This window comes from Hippoglossus stenolepis, chromosome 17 (assembly GCF_022539355.2).
Source record: "Hippoglossus stenolepis isolate QCI-W04-F060 chromosome 17, HSTE1.2, whole genome shotgun sequence".
Taxonomy (NCBI): Eukaryota; Metazoa; Chordata; class Actinopteri; order Pleuronectiformes; family Pleuronectidae; genus Hippoglossus; species Hippoglossus stenolepis.
The window spans coordinates 18,973,684-18,990,823 of record NC_061499.1 but is presented as its reverse complement, the minus strand read 5'-3'; the positions used below and the strand labels follow the sequence as shown (position 1 = coordinate 18,990,823).

At 41.1% G+C, this 17,140-nt stretch overlaps 1 protein-coding gene across 9 annotated transcripts in view; it reads left to right on the top strand.

Moving 5' to 3' along the window:
- phactr4a (phosphatase and actin regulator 4a) overlaps positions 1 to 11,181 on the top strand; it is a 28,974-nt gene extending 17,793 nt beyond the window's left edge. For 7 of the 9 annotated variants that reach the window (XM_035182193.2, XM_035182188.2, XM_035182189.2 and 4 more), the window contains 9 exons: positions 3,046 to 3,177; positions 3,677 to 4,253; positions 5,149 to 5,399; positions 6,655 to 6,826; positions 7,014 to 7,069; positions 9,043 to 9,104; positions 9,203 to 9,340; positions 9,760 to 9,836; positions 10,011 to 11,181. In XM_035182193.2, the coding sequence (XP_035038084.2) occupies positions 3,046 to 3,177; positions 3,677 to 4,253; positions 5,149 to 5,399; positions 6,655 to 6,826; positions 7,014 to 7,069; positions 9,043 to 9,104; positions 9,203 to 9,340; positions 9,760 to 9,836; positions 10,011 to 10,026 (1,481 nt within the window). In that variant the 3' untranslated portion in view covers positions 10,027 to 11,181. The remainder of the gene's footprint in view (positions 1 to 3,045; positions 3,178 to 3,676; positions 4,254 to 5,148; positions 5,400 to 6,654; positions 6,827 to 7,013; positions 7,070 to 9,042; positions 9,105 to 9,202; positions 9,341 to 9,759; positions 9,837 to 10,010) is intronic. The other 2 variants (XM_035182195.2, XM_035182190.2) reach the window with 1 other exon arrangement.
- Positions 11,182 to 17,140: the final 5,959 nt, after the last annotated feature.

The following is a 17,140-nucleotide window of genomic DNA, read 5'->3' as shown; positions in this document are numbered from 1 at the left end:
GGAAGTGAATCGATTTCACATTTGGCACAAACATTCACTTAAACTTGGTTTTCATTTTGGTAGCCAAAGGTCAAGGTCACAGTGGCCTCACAAAGTATACTTTCCCTTGGACTCAAATATGAACTGATTAGATTGTGGTGACTGGAGGTCAAAGGTTAAGGTCACAGTGCCCTCATGTTTCTGTGAAAGTGATATTTCAGGACTGCCAGTAAGGAATTTCACTACATGTGGCACAATTAACTTGAATGGATGACTTGATTAGAATTTTGCGCTCAAAGGTCACTGTGACCTCTCAGACACATTGTGAATGTAATATCTCAGGAAATTCTCAAGGGAATTCTTTCAATTTTGGCACACATGTTCACTTGGACTCACTAAGTAACTGATTCGATTTTAAACATGTTTTTGGCATCTTAAAATGTGATATTTCAAGACTGCCTTGAGGGAATTTCTTCATTTTTTGATCAGTTGTCAACTCATCCTGGACTCAAAGATGAAGTGATTAGATTTCAGTGGTCAAAGGTCACAGTGACCTTATAAGAATCTGGGGGGGAAGTAGAAATATGTGGATGGAACCTGCACTGGTTGACAGAGCCGTACAACCGTAGTGCTGGATGAACCATCACTCTCGGAGACAGTGTTTTTGATTGTAGTCAACGTGGTTAGGATGTAGTTTATGAGGAGATTATAAGACTGCAGACATTGTTAATTCAGTGTGAAATTTAGAGTTGCATTACATTATACAAGATATGTCGAGCTAGTGCTAACAGTGAAGAGCACCAGTGTATCTTCACCAAAACTGTAAAACAACATCAAAGCAGAAAATGGCTTTGAACAAGAGAATACAAAGATGGTTTTGGTTGGTTAGGGCTGAGGCCAATATTTCAGGCCTCAGCCCTGAAATATTCTTGTCAATCAGAAGCTCATTCAAACAAAACAACTTAAGTGAGGTGTCAGTTAAGATTTGGATTTAGATGGTATGTTGGGTGTGCAAGGTTAGTGCCCACACCTATTTCAAAGCTGTGGGCAGTAACCTCGCACACCCAACAAGGTGTTAAGATGTTACTTTGTGTTTGTTACTTTGTGTGGCTGTGACGATTGTTTTTTCATTATTATTTCTGACAGACTTAATGGTTTGGTTTGTGTGTGGAATAGGGAAGTGAGGAAGAGTCTGGATGGTGGAGCAAGATATTCTTTGAAAATATAAAATAATAATTGATTCGTGACTGATAAGTGAAAGAAAATAATTAACAACTAGATATAATCTGTTTTGTTTTGATGTTTCTCATCATATTTAGTTCAGTAAGTTTATTCCCTGCACTGATGACTGATTACTTTTTAGATATTATAATGGTTTCTTATTGCAGGGTATGTGTTTGAAAACACATCATGAAGAATAAAACTTGTATATGATACTAATAAAATATTAGTGTAGTAGCACTGCTAGAATTTGTTTACATTTGACTTAAAGTTGTCAATGTGCTGCTGGTTGGTGTCATTTCTATCAGCTTTATACATTTAAAATTAAACACATAGTACATTTCCAAGGCTTGTAAATGTCCTCTCCTGAATCTATTTGTGAGATGAGTCTGTCAGTGAGTCAGCCGCCCGTTGCTTTGTAGGTGTTTTCCAACATGTTGCTAGTGTGCATGCTCGGTGTCCATAACTACCAGCCTCTGGGGAGGGGACATGCACTGGCTTATCTCTGTACCATTTGTGCAACACCAGCACTTTTCCTATTTCATATCCTTTGTCCCCGCATGCCACAGCTGCTCTTGTTTACAGCCCATCCCTGGTTTTTCTGTTTGTAACAGTGTCTGTGGCAGTGACACAAGTTTCTATAGAGACTACATTTCATTTGTAACTGCTACAGATGTGATATTTTATAGTACCGTATTGCCACTGAGATTACAGTGGCAATGTGCTGTACACTGGATAGTGTCTGTTTCAGTGTATGCAACTTTGGAAAAACCTAAATTATTATGGTCAATATTTTTATCAGGATCTTTTAACACGATAACTGATTGACTTTGGAAACATCACACATTTTTTTAACTTAAGTGTCTACATTGCCTGTATGAGCAGGGAAGAAGTGTGTGTGTGTGTGTGTGTGTGTGTGTGTGTGTGTGTGTGTGTGTGTGTGTGTGTGTGTGTGTGTGTGTGTGTGTGTGTGTGTGTGTGTGTGTGTGTGTGTGTGTGTGTGTGTGTGTGTGTGTGTGTGTGTGTGTGTGTGTCTTCACACGAACTGACAATGACGTGTATTAAGTTATTTATCGATGATGTCGGATCATGAATCCGAGTTCCAGTTACTTTAATCCGGATGTTACGTCTCGTGTTGTGTGTGGCAAGTGTTGGACATTTTTTTCAATGTGTTTTAAATGCATGTCTCAAACTCTAGAGTGAATCAAACAAACACAAAGTACTGTTCATGACCTAGTAACTTGTGATAAGTGTTGGTGCTTATTGTTAACGTGTAAAGTGAGCGTAGGTTATTTTTATTATAGATCCTTTTAATTTTTTTTTTTAAGTTGTAGCCAGGATACATACTAAGTGGAGCATTTTACAATGTAAAAGTCAGCTTGTCAGTGGAGAAACTTCTTAAAGGTGACAGCTTTGCTCAATCAAACCCAGTTTAGAATTTCTGCAGGGGAGTTTCTTGTTACTATCACCACATGTATGCACTAGTATCAATATATCTGCAGTAAGCATATATCAACAGTTCTAATAGGGATGAATCCAAGGAAACAAGTTCAGCAGTTTTACCATCATGGATAAGCTGGAATTTGAGAAAACCATCATAATGAAAGTATTTGTCAGTGGGAAGTACCACTTTGCCTAAACAGGAGGATTCACTAAAGCATTTTTTATCTTGTGTTTAGAAACTTGAGTTATTACTCTACAGAGGTTGTTTATCATCTAAGGATGGATGTACGCTCTGCGTCTGGACAGTGTAAAACCCAGACAAACATTATCCCTCTCGTATTCTCTCCCGGCTTGGAATGTAAACCCAGCCCCATCCCTGACATCTCCACTCATTTTTGCCAGCTTCCTCATTGAACAGGGGCTCTAAGGCCAGGCAGCCTTGTTACTGGACCAGCTGGAGACGTCAGAGTGAGCTCGGCCTCTACCTCTCTCTGCCTTTGTACCTGCGCCAAAGAGCTGCAGGGACCTGCTCAGGTACCCAGCAAGGGCGCACGATCTCAATCCATCTTAGTGAAGTCTGTCGAGCGGTGGTACAGGTCCACATGCTTCGCTGCAGATGCAATTCTCCACCTCCAGTTTAACACCAGCACTTCATCGCATGCGTGTTGCATCCATTGAAGCTGTCCGCCCATCTAACTTAACATTGCATGGAAACTGGATGGATATCTAATGTGCAGGAATGCATTGGATGTGTTTTCTGATCACTTTGAATGTTCATGTAAGACTGTTGATACAGTTGTTTGTTAATCTGCGTGTGTCACCCTCCACTGACTCAGCATAAAGCTCAGCTGCAACAGGACCGTTCCCCTACTAAAACTTTTGACGAATTTGCTTTTGTGCTTATTTCAAATAACACTAACTTCACCCTTTACAGAGTGAATGTGCATCTTCCCATTCTGACAGCAGAGAATGTTTGTGACAGTCAATTTATATCACCAGTACTGATTATTGTTCTTGGCTGGTTTATTCACAGCGGAGCTTTCTCAGCCTGGCAGCGGCATCATCATTGTTCCAGCACATGCAAAGCGCTCTCCACCAACTCCACCAAAGAGGATGACCCCTGTCACCAAGCGCCACTCTGTGGATCCTTCCCCTCCTTCTCAGGTCACTGAGTCTGCAACCGCTGACCCGGCTGCTGCCCCTGGACCGGCGCACCATGCTGGCCCCAAAGGATATAACAATGAGGAGAAAACAAGTGCAGCAGCTCCTCAGACTGCCACCGACACTCTGCCTTCACCGCCGTCCCACATACCTCCATCACCTCCCAGGGCTCAGTCGCTCCAGCCGCCCGACACCACCTCCTCTGGTCCTGTGTCCATCATACAAACGGATCCACCCAGCCCAACCACTGAGCCTCCCAGCCATCCTCCAGCCATTCCACTGCACATCCTCATCCAGAGAGCCCTGGCCAGCCCTGGCCAAGCTCAGCCCAACCCGGAGGGTTCTCAGAGAGCCCACTCACTACTGTTTGAGTCTCCTCCAGACTTCCTTACCGAGATGGGGGATAGCTCGAGGCTTTCACTTCCCATCACCATCGAACCTCTCAGGCTGTAAGTGTTCAATTTACTGTAAGACATTACATAACAAAACATGATTGCTCTGAAAGTTAAGAATAAAGGGTCTTTAGTTTGCCCTATTTGTACTTACCCTAGTCGAGAAGTTTGTGATATGTTTTATATTATTTGGTTTAATTCCTGTAGCCTTACTTTGAGTAAACACATGGCTTGTCACTTGTAGTTACATGGACTTACACTGTAGGTATCTGTTAACAGCACAGACACAGATATTAAAGACATTCAAAGATTTCCCCTTGTGTTCTCTGGAATAGTAATGGGTCTCTCACTGTTTCATTTGAGCACCACAAACTTCATCCTCCAGAAGAAATCACACAGATTTTAAATTACTTGATGGTTTAAACCTAATTAAAACTGATGTCAATGCAAGGAGCAAGAATTTCATCCAGCCTTACACAGCCTCCAATTTGATGATTAGAGAATAGTTGCCTTCAGAGAATCATCTGCAACAAATGGAAATAAATTCTGTGACTGTGTTTAATTTGGCTTAGAGGCAAACTAACAGCAAAAGGCCAAGATCAGAGTCCTGGGGTTCTCCATATTTTGACACCAGTTATTGCTGATGTAGTGCTATTTTAGCTGCTGAGCTTTAGGAGCTGTAGAACGCTTCCAGTTAGTAATTTTACCATTTGTGCTCTAAATTCATGCAGCCTGGTCTCAGAGCATGTGTCTCTTTAGTAAAATGAAAATGGGTCCAGGAGTCTGGACTAGCTGTGTTAATTGTCACTAGTACATTTTTCAGTGTCATCATAGATAGCCTAGCTTGGATTTGAGAAGTTTTTACAAAAGCTGTGACCAAACCTCAGATCTAACAGTAAAACAACCCAATGTAAGCCTTCAGCCCTGTTATAGCTGCTGTGTTTCTGTTTAGACCTGAAGACGATGACTTTGACATGGAGGAGGAGATGCGGAAGCTTCAGCCCCAGAGGCCTCCCCGCCAGCCTGACATGGAGCCCCGCAGCCGGAGGGGTTTGATTGGGGACCCCAGAGTCAGCATCATCCCTGAGGTAGGAGGCCACGAGGACAGCGAGGGGTCTGACTCTGATGGCCCCATCCTGTACCGAGATGAGGACGACGACGACGATGATGATGATGATGAAGACGATGAGGAGGGCCCTCCAAGTAAGTTTTGGCTGTCTTGTACTGCTACGTTAGATCTATGGGAGAGATACAAGTGCTGTGGTTAAGAATACCTCTCAACATTCAGAATGTGAAAACTACCCTAAAATACCCTCAGATGTTGGACTGTTGATCAGACAAAACAAGCGACTGGGGCTTAGGCTCTGTGAATTTGTTCTGTATATTTTCAGAAAATAACAATTGTTAGTAGCAGCCCTTGCTTTGACTCTCTGAAAAGCATCTCGAGGCTAAGATGATCCTAATATCCATTTTTACAAACCTTCAGCTCTGAATTTGTTGTAGTTGAAAGCACTAATACAAATGAATGATTAATAAGTAACACTTTCCCGAGGCCCATCCACAGCCAGTTGACTGACAGCTTTGCACAACAAAAACAGAAAAAACGAAAAAATAAATAAAAAAAGGCAACATGAAACATAACAAATTTAAGAATGGAAGAAGTGAATGACATTATATATTATAGAAAAAATATATATATATCAGGGCTGTCAAACGATTACAATTTTTAATCAGATTAATCACAGGGTAGCTGTGAATTAATTAAGATTAATCACCATTTGTAGAGTCATTAACTCTGGAGCGAATCAAACAAACACTAAGTTACCTCATGTACTGATCAGGTCCTGATAACTAGTGCTGAGTGTTTATTAGTTAAAGTGAGAGCAGAGTGGAGGAGGAAACAGAAACTCCAGCTCGGTACAAACCAACTGAAGCGTTTGTTTTCACATTCCATATTGGATTATTTTGTGTGGCCATCCTTTGACACCATACTGTTAATGTGTACTATTTGTGTAGTTAAATGTTGTTGTACAATGCACTGGTTTGTTTCTTGTTGCAACACACTCTAACACAGAAATGACGACAGACTGACAAGAACAATAGATCAGATCCCTATTCGTGAAACCTATAAGAACTGTCGCTGCTTGATTTTAGTTTTAACTAGTGCAGTGTCTTTTCTAAACCTGCCTGTTTGGAATGGGCTGTTTGAGTTTTAATATGAGCTGAAGCCTCAAGCAGTTATTAAAAATGTACTTACTAATAGTTTACTTTGTTTAACTGTGTCCTAGTGAAAAGGGGATTTTACTTCACATTAAAGTTTGTTTTCAGACTTAACTACTCAAAGTTAAAAACAGTCCTTTGTGCTGATTTTCGACACGTTGTGTTATTTTTGTCTGTGTGCATTTCCAGTACCCTCTAGCAAGCCTGTATGTATAAGTATGTGTCATGTGTGTAACAGGTGGGCTGCTGAGTCGTGTGAAAAGGAAGGACACATTAGCCCTAAGGCTGGAGAGACAGGAGAGACAAGAGCGAGAGGAGAGGGACCCTCAGGAGAACCATGACAGCAGGACTTGGCAAAACAAGGAGCAGTGGATGGCAATGAGGAACAAGATCAGCAGTACGCTGACAAGGTAAAGGACTCGCATCATGTCAGCTGACTGATGAACATGATAATGTTCGTCTGATGAAAAAAACTGTCACGAAGCTGGAGGGATTACGTCCATTATTTCGAATGTAATTCATATGTTTGAGAGGCTCTCCATCCACCATTTCATCTATCTCTGAAAGTGGTTAATCAACAGTGTTCTCCATCTTCAGGCGCCTGAGTCAGAGACCGTCTGCAGATGAGCTGGAGCAGAGGAACATTCTTCCAGGTGAGAGTCTCACTCCATCCATCCCTCACCTTTTCATTCGGGTTTGGTTATTTCAATTCGATTCTTCAACACCAGAAGTTGAAAAAGCACATTTTTCATTTTTCACATCCTTTGCTGAACTCAATCATCTGCATCAGTCATTTGTTCAGTGGATAACTTTATTTTTTTTCAAATTCTTCTTGCCTCAGGCATATTAATATTCAGTAAACACGCAGCAGTTTTTACAATGTTGGTAGTAAAGTATTGAGATAATGTCTAATTTAAATAACAGTGAAGCTCCATGGAGCAGATGTGTAAACCATGTGCTAACACACCCCCCACACAGTGTATGGTATTTATAAAGATGATCTCCGTGATATTGTGAATATTATTTTTTAGCCCCCTCACAGAATAGTTCAGATTACAGTTATCAAATGCACATTGCAAATGTATTATTCTTTCCGTTGATGTGCATTTGTTGTATTCCCTTGTTTCCTTGCTTGATCTTTTCTTTTTATAGTTTTTATGTGAGACACATTGATCTTATGAAGAGAGAAATGCTGCATTGTAGCAGATTTAGCTGATGCAGTAACTACCTGCGGTCCCTAGGCAGGTGTAAACCAACAGTAATACAACTATTGAAGTTGGTCGAGTTTGATATTAGGGCTATAAACTATGTCTCTGACATTAATGACAGTGACTGAGATAAAGGATCACTGCCAGTGATCATACGTATCTGTGATCAATGAGACACTGACACAACAAGAGGCTGTAAAACTGCAGCTGTCTGTAATGACAGGCGGCTGTGTAAAGGCATCATCATTCTAACTCGGTAAACCTCAGCAAATCATTTGGTAACCATGGTAACAGGGCAGCACATCAGGATACGAGTGCATGGCTTTTCCTGATCAGACAGTCAGAAGCATTGTTTTGTGTTGCACATTGTGTAGTTGGCGATGTATTGTGACATAGATATCCAACAGTAATATGTCCCATAATGCTGCTGTTTAAGATATCTTCTTAATATAACACATCTCAGTTCTATTGTCATTAACTATAACATGCAGTCTAATCAGTGTCACGTTGTATATTCAAATTAGAAAAGTATCATAATATATACCATTGTTACAAACTGCACAAATTCAATTATCTATTGGTCAATAGGATTGATAAGTGCCATATTTGCTTCCAACACCATTTATCTAAATATTTACAATAATCTAACTATTTAATGTTATAAAACTATTGTCAAAAACACATAAAAAGACATAGTATCAAAATACGTAACAGCACATAAACCACAATATTATTGAGTATGATATAATAAATAACAAAGCTCAAACCCAGGATGTTGGCTTGTACACTGTACTCAATGCACCCCCTTGACAGAGGTCTGTGCTCTATTGAGCACATTACCTAGTTTTTCTACTTAGTTAAATAAAATAAAAATGTAAAAGCAGGCTCTCTCTCTCTCTTGTATGTTCTATGATGTATTATTCCATTTCTTCTACTTATCCTTTAGGTTTTTGCTTTGGTATTATTTCAGTACTGTATACAGGATTTCAGACAGATACCGTATCATAAAGGCATAATTTTGTTGTCGTGAATGCATTGTGCCTAATAATACCAAAAATACCATATTGTAACAAACAGAAACAATATACATATGAACAGCTAAACATGTTGAGCAGAGTGTAGTGAAGTGCAGTAAAACTTGGATCCCAGAACCAAGAATGAACATAATACTTCTCAGAATCAGTCAACAGGTTTTGATCCAGGAATCATGCCACCACACTGTATCTCGCCTGTCCTCAAATGACTGGGCCAAGATGACGCTTTGCACTTGCACTAAAACAATGCAGCACCTTGTGCAGAGCGAGGCCGTGATTTAAAGGTTCCTGTTACCGCAGAATGCCGACGGCAGTTGGGATGAAATGTACCTGACTGGCTGCAGTGTTTGCCCCTCTCTCACGGAATGTGTTTTCCCCTTACAGCCAAGAACGAATCAGATCGTCGATTAGAGAGATCCGAGATCAAAAGGCGGCTCACCAGAAAGGTCAGGAAGAGACGTTATCGTACATTTGACAATATATCTGGGTTGTCATCGTAGTGTTGTGAGCACTTGGCTTCAATAATTGTCCTTTCTTTCACCAGCTGTCCCAAAGACCCACAGTGGCCGAACTCCAGGAAAGGAAGATCCTGCGTTTCCACGAATATGTTGAGTGCACCCACGCCCATGACTACGACCGGCGAGCAGATAAACCGTGGACCAAGCTCACTCCTGCTGACAAGGTGAGACTCAACACATTCTCATTTACTCACACACATTAACTCAACATCTTTTTCTTGGGCATTTTTATGGCTTTATTGTGAAGGGACAGTGAAGACAGCCACTAGCATTTCGATTGGGAAGAATCCCAGGAATGCAATTCAGACACTGCTGAATGACCGGGTTGAATTTTATCAAGTTAATTACCTGGTCCAGTGAAGCTCGTAAAACATAAATTACATGTATGTTACATGTTGACTTTTTTCTATAAGGAAAAAAGAATCCTGTCTGTTTAAATTTGTCTTGTTTAGTAAGAGTGAAAAAAAAAATCTAACTATACAGCAGAGATTTCATCACATGCTTCCTGTCTTCCTTCGTGTTGTGCTATAAATGGATAAAGCCGATCCTGCTGAAGTGCTGTTTTTGTCATGTCTCCTCTCAGGCTGCCATCCGCAAGGAGCTCAATGAATTCAAGAGTTCGGAGATGGAGGTTCACGAAGAAAGCAAGATCTATACACGGTCAGGCTCATACACATCACCACATCAATAATTCACCTCAACTGTTTTCTAAGTTTATTCAGCAGTCTCATCCATATTTTATGAGCTTTTTTTTTCTCTTTTGAAGATTAGCTTTTATTTCCAGCTCTTAAGCATCTAGAATAACCTCTTGTCCTTTTCCTTCCTTTCCCGCAGGTTCCATCGGCCTTAGCTGTCCATAGTCAAACACTCAGACTGGGAGTAGAGAGGCGGAACAAGCCCCTTTCCACACAATGAACAGAACTTGTGGCCCACTTGGTTCATTTTTTTTAACTGACTGCCTGCTAACCTGCTTCAGCTGATAAACTGGAACCAAAGCGAACGACGCAATGACTACGGCTGGTTCTCAAATTCTTTGACTGTGGAATTCAGGACAGGAGGAGTTTGTTTGGTGTTCGGTGCCAACACTAAAGAGTGAGGAATCCCTCCCCCTTCCCGCTGCTGGAGGCTCCGAGAGGGTGCGATGGAAGCGAGAGGGTTACTCATGGAGGGTTATCACACAGCCTCCCTCAGGGGAAACCACTCACCATGCCTTTACCTGCTGTCATGATGCCATCTCCTTGCAGAACAGGAGGACTATGCACATACAGCGATGACTGTAGTTACCACTGAATGAATCTGGTGTCTGTTCAAACACTGTTTATGTATATGTCTATACATGTTTGTTCTACAAATGTCCACCCACAGGTGCCACATGGCATCAGCCTTAATGCTCACATGATCTAATGCACTCGTGTAATGTAAAATTTTAGACAAAATGTGAAAAAAGCTGGTCCGACAGTGTGTTTATTTAAAACTCGGTCATAGCCGCTTTTGAACCGACAGCTGAGCTCTGTGTGTAGACCCTCAGAGCATTGATTCCAACCTACTGACCTAAAGTGTACATTTTACTGTATTCTGTTGATCACTTAAAAGATTGTAATAGAGCACATATCAACAAATTGATCTAAGGCACCTTGAGTTCCCTAATTGAGCATTTAAAAGTTTTGAGCCTCAGTTGTTGTTGTTTGTTTATCATTGAATTATTCAAGCAGGAAAATGTACATATTTTGATTTTCCTAGTTTTATGGTACTTTATATATTTAAGTCTATAGATGGCTGCAATTGTATAGCTCAAACATGTAGATTTGATTAACTTTATATTGTATACCTACAGTAATGCTGACATGTTTTAATTGTAAAGTATTTTTCAAATGTTATTTCCAAGTAGTAATGGTACAAAACTTTTCTTTTTCTTTTTTTTTGATACAGAGATCTTTAAACTTTTTGCAACCACACTGTATAAATGACAAATCCACTCAGAAATTAAAAGAACCAGTGATTTTCATTTCAATGTGGTGGTATTATTATTATTATTATTATTATTATTATTCCACTTTTAATACTTCTGTCTGCTGGAACGGTGATTTGGAGTGACTGATAGTTTTAACGGCCTCTTAAAATGACCAGATGAGGGCAGTGTTATATAAATCCACACACCAGTCACCACCACCTCAGCCTGAATCCAAACCTTTGGTAATAAGACAGGGAAACTCATGATTAGAATAATTTCCTCCTTCTCTGAGTTCTAGGCCTGTGTGATTTACTCTCCTTATTGGAGAGTAATTTGCATCAGTTAAGTCCACCTGACATTTCTTTCAACAAACGCACACTCTGGTGTTTGTCCTTTAACCTCCCCATGCTGCGAATTAGCTGCATATTGACATGGAGACAGTCAACAGGGATGGAGCTCTCCTCCTCTGAGCCTGCACGTAGATACTGAATATCAAATGATTTAAATGCTGTCATTTTGTCAGCATCCTTATTTCCCACTTAACCATAGCATGTTGGGTTTAATCAATCTGTAATCGATGATTATGTGTTAATGCCAAAATTCGAATATCTTTATAGAAACCCCAACATTGAGAAGAAATATCTTGTTTCACCAAACATGTTTAGAGTGTTATCCATCATTTGTAACATCAGGGAGGCGTCTGATCGCTCCTCAGTTCATTCAGCAACAAAATAACAAGGCCAAACACACAGCCAGAGTCATCAAAAAACAAAACAAAAAACAAATAGAACTGTGTTCAGAGACAAGAAGATTAAAATGTCCGGCAGCAGATGGTGTGGACCCCACAGCGCCCTGATCTAAACATGAAGGAGTCAGTCTCTGATCACATGAGGAGACCGGCTGAGACACAACAAATACTCATTAAAACATTTTTTTTCTGTAATCTGACTGCACTTTGCATGAAGTTAATTCATGAATAATAATAGAGAAGCATCGAAAAATAAACACGCACATACACACATTACGTTAGCACCATCATGTCTCTGTGACAGCAAACTAACATCAAAAAACATATTCTTCCTTTTGTTCAATTCAGAATATCAGTGAAAACATTTAAGAACAAAGAGGAAAAGACGAATGAGGCAAATTCAGCGAATACCTCGAGTAACTAAGAAGCTAAGAAGACTGTTGGACTAAAATGAGGATATTGTCCTCTTGTCCCCTGATTTCAAGCCACAGCGGATCAACCTGTGGGTGTGATTTGGTGTCTCTGGCCCTTCATAGGCTGCTTTGAATGAATCCTATAATTTTATTAACTCTGAGCATGTGGGTCCTTATCAACAGATTGTCAGAAGACTTCCTCTCTAAATTGGTTAGCTAGTTAACACATTGTCAAGCTGTTTGCACAGAGGAACATGTGTGACACTAATAAGAATGGCTGACATCTTGGCCAGTAGCCTAAATGTAGCTGGAGAGGGAGAACAGCAGTACACTTATATATTTCTCTCTCTGGTTTTTATCCATGTTAGCAGAGACTATACATAAAGATTGGGTGACATGATTGTCCAATAAAATGAATGCCAAAGTGTCTCGACAGCCACCTGGTGGAAGTCTGCAGTACAGGTCATAAATCCTGACACCTCAATGATAGTGGATGGGACATGCTGCAAAATAAAAAGTCAGAGTTCTCCTCAAACACATTTTTCTCAAAGACTATTTCTGTCAGTTCTTATCACACCAAGAGTTAAATTCCCTCCTAAGTTTGGTTATTTTTTTGTTTGATGCTTTAAAAACGGGGTGAATCATGATCATGATAGACAGCTGGGACTAAATTGTGATTGGTCGAGTGCAGCACCTTGATGCGCAAGATAGCAGCTCTCATATCCTGGATATGATGGCATCATTTCTGGAAAGTGAGAGGAAGTGGAGCCCCGTCATCCATTTATATTTACAGTCTTTGGTCAGCTGCTTGGGTGGGTGACGTCAGTTGGTTTGTTGATGCCGTGACAGTAGTTCAGACGAATTCCTCAACAAACCGTCGGATGAATTACTGTGAAAGTTTGTCATAGATATTCAGGATCCCTGGAGGATGTATCCTAATGAGCTTCTGACTTTCCTTCCATCGCCACCATGAAGTTTACTTTTGTAGTTTTCACTGAAATATCTCATCTGTCAGATTGATTGCCATGACATTTATCAGGTATCGACCCCTTAACTTTTCCTCAAGTGCCATTGTTGTCCACTCCAGAAGCAATTGTTAGCATGCTAACAGGATAGATAGTCTTATACAGACCAGAGTCTAGAAAGGATTCAGGCTCAAAACAATCACTAATATGTGGCCAGAATTATTTTCTGCTTATCTTTGTTCCTGACTCTAATATCTCAAACCCTTATTACATAGATTGGCACAGTATTTTGTACAGACATTCATGGTTCCCTGATGATAAACATTACGGACCTTGGTGATTGATCTTTTCATCAAACACCGTAATTGAGGCAAAAATGTTATTTGTCCGGTGCTTTGATTCATGGACAAATACCTGTAAAACTAATGACACCCCAGTTCTGCTGAAATTTCAGTTTAGTACCAATTGACAAACATAAGCAAGCATCAAAGTAAGACACTGATCTCTTATCTTATTTCATTCTGTCTGTTGTCAGTGGAGCAAACTGTTGGGATTATACCAGCATGCAGAAAAACATTTTCCCTCTAAAACACAGGAATCATAAATCTTAATTAAAATTTACAATATTTTTGAGAGGAAAGTGATTGAAACAAATTAACAAAGTAAATGTTCATTATTTTCACAAAAGCACATAAAGCTTATGTGCCGAAAACCAGAATAATTTTACCAGTAAAATTTTACCAGTAAACCACAGAAATTACAAAGTGAGAAAAACACAATCAGCAAGAACCTCTGTTCTTAGAAACGGGCTCGGCATGAATGTATAATTAGCAATAAATCTCTAACGTTGACAGCAACTGTGTTTACTGGTGGTGAGTTATGTTCTTGTGGAGAAAAAAAAAGAAAAAAATGAGCTGCACCCGACTTAATCCTGTATATGAGCATTTAATATTTATGACTCCACTGAAGCTATGAAAATTGTATGCCCAATTTGTCTTCCTGGAGACTAATCAATGCATTGAGCTTTTGTGGCAGGCGACCACAATTAGATAGCATACCTCTATTAGTGACATTTCAAAATCTCACCACCGTATCACATCATGGGTTGGAGGGGGTTGGACGGGGGTGGAGGGGGTAGGGGCAGCACTGAATCAATAGAGAGGCCTGGGAGTCTCTAAACGGTGGCTCCTCAGTGGAAGACATTTGGGGATGGGGGGCGGTTGTCATTGATGCCAGGCTGTAATTACATTTCGTGAATATAACAAAGGTAGATGGAGTAAAAACAGGGGAGTGGAAAACTAGGGAGTGAAACTTCAAACACATCAATTTAAAAACAAGTGTCCTCCGGCAGGGCTTCAGTGTTTCCCAGGGAGTGTGTGGATCTGCCTGGAATATAATTTTTAGGAAGCGAGGGATGACAAAATCTCACTGGATCCTTCATGGCACCTTTAAAACTGTGTGATCTAACAACTATGATTTTATTTCAATTATTAATGTTCCAAAGCCCAAACGAGACCTAAAATACCTTCCAAGGTATCACTGCATCACTGTTCGACTCGTGTCATAACTGTAAACAGTGTTCTTGAATGAAAAATTAAGGCTTGGCCTGGATATCCAATGACTACATCAGAAGCCCCAAAATATTGGCTGATTGAGGCTGATTGATTGACAGATGATAGTCGATGTGCTCTGAGATAGAGAAGCTTAGAAGAGGTCAGCCTGGACCTGACATGAGTTTGACGCATTGGAAAGTCATTCGTGTTTGGACCAAAGCAGTTGGCCGACTGACCGACTGACTGACACTGTCATCCTTAAAGGGGACATAGCATGCAAATTCCACTTTGTTAGTGCTTCTACAGGTTAATGTGGGTATCTGGCATGTCTACCAACCCCAAAACTCTGGGAAAAAAACACTCGCGCGTTTTGTTATGGTTCCTCTAAGTCAGAAACGTCATGCTTGAGTGACTCGATTGAGCTTCCTGGGTTTTGTGTCGTAACAAGGCACTGGAAGTCTCCCTACATGGCCTTGGCCCACCTCATCCCCGTCCCCCACACTCGCTACGCTGGGTTTACACCGGACGCAGCGAGGCGAAGCGGCGCAGCGCCGTTCCCTGCGCGCCGCCGCCTGGCTGTTCACACGGGACGAGCATTTCTCCGCTGGTCAGCCCGCGATTCACTCACATGTGGCATTTGTCTGGATCGTTGGGACTGGGAGGCTGCAGCAGTTGCTCGAGCGACCGCCGCCTCCCGTGCGTGAGCTGGAATTTGTGTCAACGCCACACAGCCAGCAGTGTGGAAGACAGTGTTCAGCACTACTGTAACACTGGCACAAACACACAGAGCCCCCACTAGCTACGCCGGTTTACACCGGACGCGGAAGCGCGCCGCCAGGCAGCGCAGCGCCGTTCTCCAGCGCGCAGCCGCCTGGCTGTTCACACGGACGCGCATTTCTCGGGCTGGTCAGCCCCATAGACTGTATATATAAGGTCAGCCCGCGATTCTGCTTTCTCAGCTTGTTGTTGTACCCGTTGAATGTCGGGGTTCGGGGTAAGATGATGGTCTTCATAGCCCCCACCCCTCTCTTTTGTCTGCTTGTGTGCTTGTAGTGGATGGGCAGAGGGGACATTTAATTATGTGATTGGGAAAATTAAAACTCCAGGACAACAGAAGGGGAATACAAAGTATGGGATGCATATTTGATAATTTATATCATATAAAATATGTAATTTATATCGTTTAAAATCATGGGGGGAGAGGGGGGAGGGGGGAGCTGGCTCATTAGCATTTAAAGGAACAGGCACTCAAAACAGGTCACTCTGTGGAGGGCTGTTTTATACAGGGTAAAAAGGGTGCTGTTTTATATGATCCTTGTGGTATTTTGACCAAAGTATGTTACAGACATTTCATTAAGACCCCAAGGAACCATATCAACTTGTGGTAAAATGGGCATGCTATGTCCCCTTTAAGCTGGTTCCTTAACCCAGTTTAGGTTCAGTGTGTAAGATTTAGTGACATCTAGTGGTGGAGTTGCATGTAGCAGCTGAATATCCCTCACCTCACCCTCCCCTCCCAAACATGAAAGAGAACCTGTGGTAGCCTTCGGTTGTCATAAAACCTCAAAAGTTGTTTAGTTTGTCCAATCTGGACTACTGTAAAAAACATGGCAGCCTCCGTAGAAAGGACCCGCTCCCTATGTCAGTATAAAGTATTTAAATATAAAGGGCCCATTCAAGGTAAAGAAAAAAACTATTCGTACAATTTAGATAATTACACACTCGCGAAAACATCACTAGGATTATTTTATATTCAATTTCTGCCAATAGATCCCGTTCATCAAAATTGTGGTGGCTGCTGACCATGGACTATGATTACAACAAGACTGCTTGATAGATAATATTTCTCCTCAGATACTCGACCATTACTGACAACAATCCATCAATTCATTGACCTTCCATTATGCTACAAAGTGTTTATTCTAATCAATGCTGCAAATACCCTTATCTTTCTGATGTTCTCCATTACACGTGGCATCTGTTGCACTTCTGTCCGTCCTGGGAGAGGGATCCCTCACATGTGGCTCTCTGAGGTTTCTACGTTCTTTTTACCCTGTTAAAAGGATTTTTGTTGTCGTTTTTCCTTACTCTTGTTGAGGGTTAAGGGCAGAGGACGTCACACCTTGTTCAAGCCCTATGAGACAAATTGTGATTTGTGAATATAGGCTATACAAATAAAATTTGATTGATTGATGATTGATTAATGGCCCAATGAAGAGCAGAGTCAAATTTGGTGCGATTTGGACACGATACGATCAGTATTAATAAACTTTGAATAAACAGGCGACCAGTGCTCTATAGCAGCGGCGACTAGGACGTAAGTAACATTGTGGA